This window comes from Trachypithecus francoisi, unplaced genomic scaffold (genome assembly GCF_009764315.1).
Source record: "Trachypithecus francoisi isolate TF-2019V2 unplaced genomic scaffold, Tfra_2.0 Lachesis_group4, whole genome shotgun sequence".
In the NCBI taxonomy this organism is placed as follows: Eukaryota; Metazoa; Chordata; class Mammalia; order Primates; family Cercopithecidae; genus Trachypithecus; species Trachypithecus francoisi.
In genome coordinates, this window is record NW_022681469.1 from 23,869,916 (window position 1) to 23,882,078 (window position 12,163).

The 12,163-nt window shown below is 33.9% G+C and overlaps 2 protein-coding genes across 10 annotated transcripts in view; one reads left to right on the forward strand and one right to left on the reverse strand.

Annotated features, from left to right (window-relative positions):
• The window catches only part of CYREN (cell cycle regulator of NHEJ), a 188,927-nt gene that overhangs the window by 106,613 nt on the left and 70,151 nt on the right, over positions 1–12,163 (forward strand). The gene's annotated exons all lie outside the window — the stretch shown is intronic.
• The window catches only part of AGBL3 (ATP/GTP binding protein like 3), a 142,667-nt gene that overhangs the window by 63,018 nt on the left and 67,486 nt on the right, over positions 1–12,163 (reverse strand). For all 7 annotated transcript variants that reach the window (XM_033194661.1, XM_033194665.1, XM_033194662.1 and 4 more), the window contains one exon: positions 1,702–1,768. In XM_033194661.1, the coding sequence (XP_033050552.1) occupies positions 1,702–1,768 (67 nt within the window). The remainder of the gene's footprint in view (positions 1–1,701; positions 1,769–12,163) is intronic.

The following is a 12,163-nucleotide window of genomic DNA, read 5'->3' on the forward strand; positions in this document are numbered from 1 at the left end:
AGCAATCCCACCACTGAGTCTATATCTACAGGGAAGGAAATCAGTATGTCAAAGAGATGTCTACACTCCCATGGTCATTGCAGCACTATTCACAATAGCCAGTGTATGGAATCAACTTAAGTGTTCATCAACAGATAAATGGATAAAGAAAATGTGGTATGTAGCACGATGAAATATTGTTCAGCCTTTAAAAAGAAGGAAATCTTGCCACTTGGAGTAATATAGATGAACGTGGAGGACATTATATTAAGTGAGATAAACCAGGCACAGAAAGATCATGATCTCACTTATGTGTGGAGTATTAAAAACAAAAACAAAAACAAAAAAACGCTGAACTCATAGAATTTGAGAGTAGAATGGTAGTTACCAGGGGCTGCAGGAGTAGAGGGGTGTGGGTTGGGCAGGTATTGGTCAAAGGATGCAAAATTCCAGTTAGATAGGAGGAATAAGCTCAAGAGATCTATTGTTACATCATTGTGACTGTAGTTAATAACAACATATTATACTGAAAATTGCTAAGAATAGATTTTAAGTGTTTTCAGTGTTCTCACCACAAAAATAAGTATGTGAGGTAATGAATATGTTAGCTCAATTTCACCATTCCACAAGGTATACATATTTCAAAACAATGTGTCATATACAATAAATACATATAATTTTTACTTATTAAAAACGAATTAAAGAAGAATTATGACACAAATTATGTAGAAGTGATACATTTAGTAAAACTATCTCAAGTGATAGTTTGAAAGACAGAAAATCTGCCTAACGGATTGGGTCACTGGAAAAGGTTTTGAGGTAGACTATTAACAGTGTGTGTTAGGGATTATATTGCTTGGTTTCCCCTTGTATACTCCGGATTTTCACCATAGGATCTTTCCTGTGTATTCTCTAGCCCAAGCAAATGAGAAACATGTGGAACATAACTGAACTCAACCTGTAGCCTGAATCCAAGACCAGTTGACCCAACCCATGTCTAATAGAGCCAACCTGCAGACCCATGAGTAAGAAAATAAAAGCTTGTTGCAAACCACTGAGGTTTTGAAGTTGTTATGTACCAAAAAGTAGTTAATATACCTAGTATCTACTTGGCTTGTCCCTCATTTCCTTTGAATTCTTACTTAAGTATTTATCTTTTACTTTTGGTAGCCTTTATCCAAAACTGCAATATCCACTTAAACTCTTTATTCCCCCTCCTGCTTTTTTACTCCTAAGGCACTTATCCCCATGTAAGACATCGTGTATTTTACTTACCTTCTTTATTTTGTATCTCCCCCTGCCAGAATGTAAGATAACAAAGGGAAAGCTGTTGTCTCATTTTGTTCACTGCTCTATCCCCAGCACTCAGCCAGTGTCTGATAAGTAGTTGGAGCTCAATACATAGCTGAATAATAAATTTATAAATTAAGCAGTCAGGTGATGTATGTTAGGCTACCACCTCTGTCACTAACAAGTTGTATGGCTTTTAAGAAATAATTTCATCTCTATGGATCTTAAGTATCCTCATCTATAAAGCAAGGATGTTAGAATAAGAAACCCTAAGATTAAATAATTCTATGATTTAAAATATGTACATAGTTAGAAAATAAGTAACAATGATAAAATAATGACATATCTGCAATTTTTTACCTGATTATTAGTCACAATAAGAACAGTACCTACACAGCATATCCACATATAAGCAAAAATATTCAGTCATACCTGAGAAGTTAACTTGAGAAGGTCAGTCAGAGAGTCAATGGATTCTGAACTGTCAGAGCCTCGGCTACTACAAAAAAAAAAAAAAATTTGGTTTACACAATGTTTTGGTGGCATCTTAAAATTTCAGCTGTTGCTTTTATTCTTTTATTTGAATGGTTGAAAAGTTCTAATTATAAGAAGTGGCTAGGCGCAGTGGCTCACGTCTGTAATCCCAGCACTTTGGGAGGCCAGGGCAGGTGGATCACCTGAGGTCAGGAGTTCTAGACCAGCTTGACCAACACGGTGAAACCCCGTCTCTACTAAAAATGCAAAAATTAGCTGGGCATGGTGGCACATGCCTGTAATCCCAGCTACTCAGGAGGCTGAGGCAGGAGAATCGCCTGGGCCCACGAGGTGGAGGTTTCAGTGACCCAAGATTGTGCCATTGCACTCCAACCTGGGCAACAAAAGCGAAACTCTGTCTCGGAGGGGTGGTAGCGGGGCGGTGGGGAAGAAGAAGAGGAAGAATGTTTACAAAGGTGGTTTAGATGTTTAGTAGTTCCAGACAACTTAGAGGGTTTTTGTTGAATGTGTGGAGAGATATAAAGGTTTGGGAATGTGTTAATGGAATGTAAGCTCCAGAAAAGTAGACTTTTTTTTTTTTTTTTTTTCCGTCTGGCTCACTGCTCTATCACCAGAGTGGAAATAGTGCTCGGCATATAGTAGGAACTCAGTAAGATTTGTTAATATGTTAATGAATAAGTGCGATATCAGGGGAGTTTCCTAGATGTCATGGGTATCAATAGCTCTTAAAATTCATTTATTTTTATATCACTATATCCATTCTACATAAAGCAATGCAGCACCATATGAAACATAGTACCTCAAGAAAAAAGGGTCAAACAAATCTATTTCTAATTATCATCATTTAATGCAATGGTAGGAAATTTTTTTTTTTGCTTGAGAGCCAATACAAGAAATAAAACATTTCTGGGTTGTATTTTTTATGTATATTTTTAAATTAATATAATTTATGTTTTTAGAAAAGTTCTAGGTTTACAGAAAAATTGAGCAGGTAGTACAGAGTTCCCATACACATGCCCCCATTCCCTGCATAGCTTCCTAAATTATTGTAGGTGATACATTTGTAAATTAGACATCTGATAGTATGTGGTACATTTGTTACAAATGATTAAACAACACTGATACATTATTAAAAATTGTAGTTTACCTTAGGGTTGACTCTTGTGGTATACATTCTATGAGTTTTGACAACTTTATAATGATATATCTCCATCATTACAGTATCATAAATAGTAGTTTAACTGCCTAAAATTCCTCTGTGCTCCATCTATTCATCCTTCCTTTTCCCAGAACTTCTGGCAACCCAGTGTCATATAGTTGGGATCATATAATATGTGGCCTTTTCAGACTTACATTTTTCACTTAGCAATATGAATTAAAGCTCTGCCATATATTTTTATGGTTTGATAGCTCACTTAAAAAAATCACTGAATAACATTTCATTGTCTGAACGTATGTTTCTTTATCCATTCACCTACTGAAGGACATTTTGGTTGCTTCCAGTTTTTGGCAATAATGAATAAAGCTGCTATATGAATGCAATCGCTGGATCAAGTGTTGAGTTCTTGTTGCTCCTCATCCTCACTGGCATTTGGTATTGTCAGTGCTTTGGATTTTAGCCATTATAATAGATGTGTCATGATATTTCACTGTTGTTTTAATCTGCAATTTCCTAATGAAAATGATGTCAAGCATCTTTTATTTTTATTTTTTTCACGTGTCAAGCATCTTTAGACTTACTAATTTTTTTCTTTCATGGATCATGATTTTGTCATATCTAAACAGTCATTACCAAATTCAAGAGAGTTTAGATTTCCTCCTATGTTATCTCCTACGAGTTTTATAGTTTTGTATTTTACACCTCGGTCTATAATTCATTTGGAGTTAATTTGTGTGAAAGGTGTAAAGTTGCTTCTAGTTCACATTGTTGCCTGTGGATGTCCGGTTGTTCCAGTAATATTTGTTGAAAAGACTTATTTCTCCATTTGACTAGGGATTTTTGTTGCTCTTTTTTCAAACCCCATTGACTATGTTTGTCAGCGGTGACGAATAGATTGGATAAGTTCTGCTTTGTTTTATCCGTCCATTTGTCTGTTCTTCAGTACTGCACTGGTTTAATTATGTCGCTTTATAGTAAGTCTTAAAGTCAAGTAGTGTAGGTCCTTAGATTTTGTCCTTCTTTGTTAGCTATTTCCATACAAATTTTAGAATTAGTTTGTCTATAGCCACAAAATAACTTTCTGGGATTTTGACTGGAATTACATCGAGTCAAAAATCATGCCAGGAGGAACTGACATCTTAACAATATTATCTTCCTATCTATGAACACAAACTCTCTTTCCATTTATTTAGATCCTCTTTGATTTCTTTCCTCAGAGTTTGTAATTTTCCTCATATATATCTTACACATATTTTGTTAGCTTTAATCCAAGTATTTTACATTTTTGTGCGAGTGTAGATGGTATTTTGTTTTTAATTTTAAATTCCAATTGTTCGTGGCTGGTATATTGAAAGGCAATTGTATATTAACCTTGTATATTTAAATCTTTCTATAATTATTAGTTTCAGGGTTTTAAAAAATTATTTGATATTTTCTACATCGATAATCATGTCCAGTGTGAACAAAGATAAATATTTTAACTAAATTAAATTTAAAATACAACTTATCAATATTTGTAGAATGGTGCACAAGCAGTGCTTAGAGGGAAATTTATAGCATTGAATGCATATATCAGAAAAGAAGAAAGCTTTAAAATGAACAACCCAAGTGTCCACATTAGGAAATCAGAAAAAGGAGAAAAAGAGATGTATGCAAGTAGAAAAAAAGAAATAATTTAAAAATCAGAGAAACTGAAAACAGGGAATCAATAATCAATGAAAACAATGCTGCTGTTTTGAAAAGATCAATAAAATAGATACATCCCTAGCCAGGTTAACCAAGAAAAAAGAAAGGACACAGTCTGCTAACATCAGAAATAAAAGAGGAGTCATCACTACTGATGCTATTGAAATTAAAGAGAAAAAGAAGGAGTACTAACAACTGTGTCCTCACAAATTTTATAGCTTAGATGAAATAGACCAGCTTCTTGAAAGACACAGTCTACCAGAACTCACACTGGGAGATACATAGATCTAGTAGATAGATATATAGATCTACTAGATCTATATCAATTAAAGAAATCAAATTGATAATTAGTGACCCTGCAAAACAAAGCACAAGTCCCAGATGGTGTATTGTGGATTCTACCAAACATTTAAGGAAAAAATAATACTAGTTTTCTAAAATCTGTTCCAGAAAATAGAAACAGAGAGAACACTTACTTTTTCTAAAAGGCTAGCATTATCCTAATACCAAAAGCAGACAAAGATACTGTCAGAAAGAAAAACTACACCAATATGTCTTAGGAACACAGGTGCAAAAATCTTTGAGAAAATATTAGCAAATTGAGTCCAACAAGGAATAAAAAAAATTATAAACCATCACCAAGTAGGATTTATTCTAGGTATGCCAGGCTGTTTAAACATTCAAAAATCAGTTGATGTAATCCGTCAACTAAAGCAGAAAAAAAAATTATATCAATAGGTGGAGAAAAAGCATTTGACAAAATCCAACACATATTCATGACAAAAACTCTCAGCTAACAAAGTAGAGGGAACCTTGTTCAACTTGGCATCTACAGAAACCTTATAGCTAACATCATACATAATGGTGAGAAACTAGAATCTTTCCTGCTTTGACTGAGGACAGGACAAGGATGTCTTCTCATAGCTCTTCCACTCAGTATCATACTGGAAGTTCTAGCTAATACAGTAAGACAAGTGCTATAATAATGGTTTAGCCCTTATGCTTTGTCCCCACTCAAACTCATGTTGAAATTTGATTCCTAATGTGCCAGTGTTGGGAGGTGGGGCCTAGTGGGAGATGTTTGGGTCATGGGGGTGGGTCCCTTATGAATGACCTGGTTCTCACTCTTGTGAAACTGGATTAGTTGTTGTAGTGATGGATTCATTCCCACAAGAGTGGGTTATTATAAAGCAAAGATGCCCCTCGGGTTTTTGCCTCTTCGCCTGTGTGCACTTCCCCTTTGACCTTCTCTGCCATGTTATGATACAGCATGAAAAGCCCTCACCAGAAACTGAGCGGGTGCTTGTACTTCCTTAGCTGCAAAACCATGAGCTAAAGAAACCTCTTTTCTTTATAAATTACCCAGTTTTAGGTATTCTGTTGTAGCAACATTAAACAGAATAAGACAATAAGAGAAGCAAATAAGAAGCTATACAGATTGATAAATAAGAAAACTCTCTGGGTTGTATTTTGGAAATAAACAGGCAAACATACAAATATATGTGTGCATGCATATTTTTATAAATACAGTAATATGTATACACACATATTTATGTTTTTAAGCATATTTTAATTACCTACCGTTAAATATTTTCCTTTTTTGGCTAAGAAACTATATAATTAGTTTATTATATTTACCGCAGTATCTGAATGAATGTGCATTAGAAAACATTTTTGCATTAAACAAGATACCTTTTAAGGTTGCTTTATCTTTTTTATATTAATTATAAAATATTGCTTGTTCTAGTGGCACTATTGTATTCTCTATAAGGAAATATTTTCCATTGCAAATCAGAAAATGTATCAATGCTCTTAAATCAAAGAAACTTCTACATTTCCTTATTTTGAAACACAATGCTCCTTTTTAAGCAGCAGCTATAAAAGGAATTTAAGTTTCATTTGGAAAATTTCTCCTCTGCTCTCACAATTTAAGTTCCAATGGATTTTATTTTACTTTGCTTCTCAGACACAGCTACAAGGTACTTATAAAATGGTCCTCCAGGTAAATTTACTTATCTTTATTTCTGTGTTAGATCCAGCTTAAAGAGAGCCAAAGGCAAGAGGACACGCTGAGGTTAATTCACTGCAGGCCTTAAACTCCTCATTTGTAATATGGAAACTCCTAAAATTATATAGAAGGCTGCCACATATGGTTAGAAAGTTAAGGATTTCTCAATACTGACTTGATGTGTTTCATTTATGCCATCATAGAAGGTAACCAAATTTATGAAAAAATAAAAGTAAACAAATTTTTAAATAATAATAAATGTATCATAACTGTTGTTCATATCAGCCTTGATTTTATGACACAGTAGGCATCTATACTGAAAGGTCTATGTTTTAAATTGCTTTATAATAGTATTTTCTATTTAATATATACTTATTCTTCTAAAAATCAAAGACATTGACTGGCAGGCTGTATTTTAAATGTCTATTTCCTGTTTATTAGAAATGTTTTTATTTTCTTAAGATGAACTGTTAAATTGACAGTATCCATTAGAATCTTATAATTTTTTAGGCCTCAGGAATAATTTAACTAAATCTTTCTCACAAATAGGAATTATTTTATTAAGTCCCATAGCAGATGGTCCTCCAGCTTTGGCTGAATCCTTTCTGTTTTTGTTTTGTTTTGTTTCATTTTGTTTTTTGAGACAGAGTTTTGCTCTTGTTGCCCAGCCTGGAGTGCAATGTCACGATCTCGGCTCACCACAACCTCCACCTCCTGGGTTCAAACGATTCTCCTGCCTCAGCCTCCCGGGATTACAGGCGTGCGCCACCATGCCTGGCTAATTTTGTATTTTTAGTAGAGATGGGGTTTATCCATGTTATTCAGGTTGGTCTCAAACTGCGACCTCAGGTGATCTGCTGCCTTGGCCTCCCAAAGTGCTGGGATTACAGGCGTGAGCCACCATGCCCGGCCTGGCTGAATCCTTTCTATAAGGTACTAACTACTTTCCACTAACCCTTCTCAGACTCATTATTAGGGCGTTCTTCCTTTTATTGTCCTGAAAGTCAGCTTCACCCATTTTTCACCCATCACTACTGATGTGGCCTTGCTTTCTTAAGCATAGAATGAAGCTATGCCTTCTACATGTTTCTGCATGCAAAGTTCTTAAAATATTTGGATGCTTTCATTTGAAATTGGTTTATATCTCTGGAAAAAGTAGATGGTGATTATTATGTTCCTTTTTAAAAAGGGCAATATACATAAGTAGCACATTTGTAATATTTCTGCACATGTTAGGATGAAACTTTCTTCAATGTGTATCAGATGTTACAAAGTTTCCAAAATAACCAACATGGAATGATTCTGCAACCTCAAAAAACAGACTCCAGACTCCTGTAGAATATTGCTTGGTCCTAGGAAATCAAGTTGATGTCCCAATTTACCATAAATTCCTGAATTTCTTAAAAGGTATTCTAGATAGATAACACATGATATATATTATTTATATAGTATTTTACAGCACAAAGTTATAGAGGATTTACTTACACATTATCTTATTTGATCGCACTTCTATCTCTTATCCTACTTTAGAACCACATTTAAAAGTAAATCGTTTTCAATTACCGCATGTTCTGTCTTACGAGTGGGAGCTAAACAAAGGGCAGACATGGACATAAAGATGGAAACAACAGGCACTGGGGGCGCCAAGAGTCAGGAGGAAGGTGGAGGAGAGGGGGTAAAAAACCACCTGTTGGGCATTATAGTCACAATTTGGGTGACGGGTTCAATGGGTGCCCAAACCCCAGCATTATGCAATAAATCCATGTAACAAGCCCACACATACACCCCCCTGAATCTATGAAAAAAATACTAATTGGAAAAAGTAGGTTATTTTCAAATGTTCCATCAAGAGAGGACAGACTGAGTAAATTATGATATACCCACGATGTGGAGAACTACACAGAAATAAGGAAAATCCCTATGTACTGAAAAATCTACAGTGATTTCCAGAGTATTGTAAGTGAAAAGAGCAAGATATGGAACAACACTGATGGTATACTACCTTTCGTATAAGGTACAGGATATGAAAATATGTAGTTATTCACTCATATTTTCAAAGTAAAACAAAGAATAAGTAAAAAAATAACGAAAATAGTTACCCATGGAATAAGGAAGGAAACAGAGTAGAGAAGGGGAGAGATGGGGTAGAATCAACACTTTTTTGAATGTTCCCTGTTATATAGTTTTGATGTTCTTATGTAAACGTGTTATATAATTTAAAAACAAAAAAATTAATAAAAGTTATTCCTAAAAATTAATATAATCAAAAACAAAGACACTTAACTGTCAGACTGCTGGCATAGCCACATAGAGAAAATAATCTCTCCCCTTTTAAAAACTACTTTATACGAAGCTTAAAAAGAATTACAAAGAAATGTTAAACTGCATTCAATAGTCATTTTGTTGGTGGCATTATTATAGGTATATGATAGGAAAAGGAAGAAGTAGGTAAATATTTAGCCTAAAGTAATTAGGAATGAAGATTTTTCAGTATAAGAGAAAAGAGAAGTATAAAAAATAAGGAAGAATAAGTTCTATAATCTTAAATTTGGACTGGAAATATAATTATGAACTGAAGATTTTTTCTCATGAAAATACATATTTCCTAACTCAATCCCCTGGGAAAAAAACTAGAAGCAATAATAACTATCATCTAGGCTATGTTATCTAAATATCCCTTTTCACTGAAAAGAACCAGGACTTCTGAGAGAAATGGTAGATTCCAGTTCTGGTGCAGGAAATGTACAAGATGAGCCTGGGAAATCCTATCATGGCTGAAAGTTACTGAAGACTATGAGAGTCATGTCAAAAAACACAGGCCAACTTAATCGGTCTTGTATTGTCAAGGTTGGGGAAAATTTGAACATTCAAATAATAATGACTGAAATTGATCAGAGTACATCAAATATTATATAAACAAACTCATGAGCTCAAAATGATACTCTGCATCTGGAAACAAACATATTAGTCACCAGGGAAAGTTGCAGGGGCACTAACTCAAGACTGTAAAATGTGTAAATATAAGGGAAGAATCATACATTTGTTTTACCTTTCCTGTAAGTACTGTACTCACCTATAAGTGGGAGCTTATAAAATTAGTACATTCTTTCTTCCAACTATATTCCCCTGGTAGTGAATTTTCCAGTTATTATTCATTACCTTTTATTATACTGCTTTTGTGTCATCTCACTTCTCTGTGGGTAGTGACAGCATAAGAAATAATTTGAAGAGAAGAAAAGAAAAAAAATACTATAAGACTAATAGAAAACAACAAAATGGCAATAGTAAATCTTTTATCAATAATGACCTTAAATATAAATGGACTAAACTCGATCAAAGGACACAGAATGGCTGAATGGATTAAAAAAAGAGGATCCAACTACAATCTATCTACAAGATACTCCCTTTAGATTTAAGGACATACATAGGCTGAATTAAGGGATGGGAAAATATTCCATGCTAAAATGGCAACTAAAAGAGAGCAAGAATAGTTACATTTATATCAGATAAAGTAGACTTTAAGTAAAAAGCTGTCATGAGAGACAAAGAAGGATGTTATATAATGATAAAAGGGTCAATCCACTAGGAAGATATAACAAATAAAAGGGTCAATACACTATGAAGATATAACAATCACAAATATATATGCAGCCAACATCAGAGCACCTAAATATATAAAGCAAACATTGATAGAACTGAAGAGAGAAACGGCAATACAATGATAGCAGGAGACTTCAATACCTCATTTTAATAATAGAATATTGACATAGATGATCAATAAGGAAACAGAGGGCTCAAATAACATTATAGACCAAATGGATCTAACAGACATATACAGAACATTGTACCCAACAGCAGCAGGCTACATAGTCTTCTCAAGCACATCTGGAACTTTCTCCAGGATAGATCACATGTTAGGCCACAAAACAAGCCTTAACAAATTTAACAAGTATTATTACTGACCATAACGGGGTGAAACTAGATAAATAGCAGAAGGAAAACTGGAATATTCACATTCACAAGTATAAAGAAACAGCACAATCTTGAACAATCACTGGGTCAAAGTAGAAATAAAAAAGGAAATTAAGAACAATTTGAGACAAAAATGAAAACATAATATACCAGAATTAATGGGATATAGCAAAAGCAGTACTAAGAGGGAAATTTATTGTGATAAATGTTTATGTTTAAAAAAGAATAAAAGATCCTCAAATAAACGACCTAACTTTATACCTCGAGGAGATAGAAAAGAACAAACTAAGCCCAAAATTAGCAGAAGAAAGGAAAAACAAAGATTAAAGCAGAAATAAAATAGAAAATAGAAAAACAGTAGAAAAAAATCAGTGAAACTAAGAATTAGTTTTTTGAAAAGCCAAAATTGACAAACTCTTAGCTAAACTAATTATGAAAAATGGAGAAGACTCAAATAAAATAAAAAATGAAAGAGGAAACTTTATAGCTGATACTACAGAAATAAAAAGAATCATAAGAGACTGTTATGAACAGTTGTATAACAGCAATCTAAATAATCTGCATGAAACAGATAAACTCCTAGAAAAATACAAATTACCAATACTAAATTTTGGATAAATAGAAAGTTTGAACAGGCCTATGACTATTATGGAGATTTAATCAGTAATTGAAAATCTCCCAACAAAGAAAGCCCAGGATTAGATGGCTTCATTGGTGCATTCTATCCAACGTTTAAAGAATAATTAATGCCAATCCTTCTCAAACTCAAATAGAAGAGGAGCGAACTTTCAATTCATTTTAGGAGACTCACATTAACCTGATACCAAAGATCCAGACAAAGATACCACAAGAAAAGGAAGCCACAGGCTAATATCCTTCATGAACATAGATACAAAAATTCTCAAGAAAATACTAGAAAACTAAATGTAACAACACATTAAAAAGATTGTCCACCATGACTAGGTGGGATTTATCCCTGGGATGCAAGGATGGTTTAATATATGCAAATCAATTAATGTGATAAACCATACAAACAGAATAAAGGATACAAATCCATGATCCTCTCAATAGAGAAAAAGCACTTGACAAAATTCAATATCCTTTCCTCAACAAACTAAGAATAGAAGGAAAGCACTTCAACATAATATAGGCCATATATGAAAAGCCCACAGCTAACAGCATACTTAATGGTAAAAAACTGAAGGCTTTTGCCCTAAGATCAGGAACAAGGCAAGGATGCTCACCTTGCCACTTCTATTCAACATAATACTGGAAGTCCAAGCCAGAGCAATTAGGCAAAAGAACAAATGAAAAGGCATGTAAACTGGAAATGGAGTAAAATTGTCCCTGTTTCCAGAGGACATAATCTTATATATGTATATAGAAAACCCTATGGACTCCATTAAAAAAAAACTGCGAGAACTAATAAATAAACTCACAAACTCACAGGGTTACAAAATCTGCATACAAAAATCCATTGTGTTTCTATATCCTAATAATGAGCTATCTGAAAAGGTGATTGGGAAAATATCCCATTTACAATAGCACCAGAAAGAATAAAATAGGAATAAACC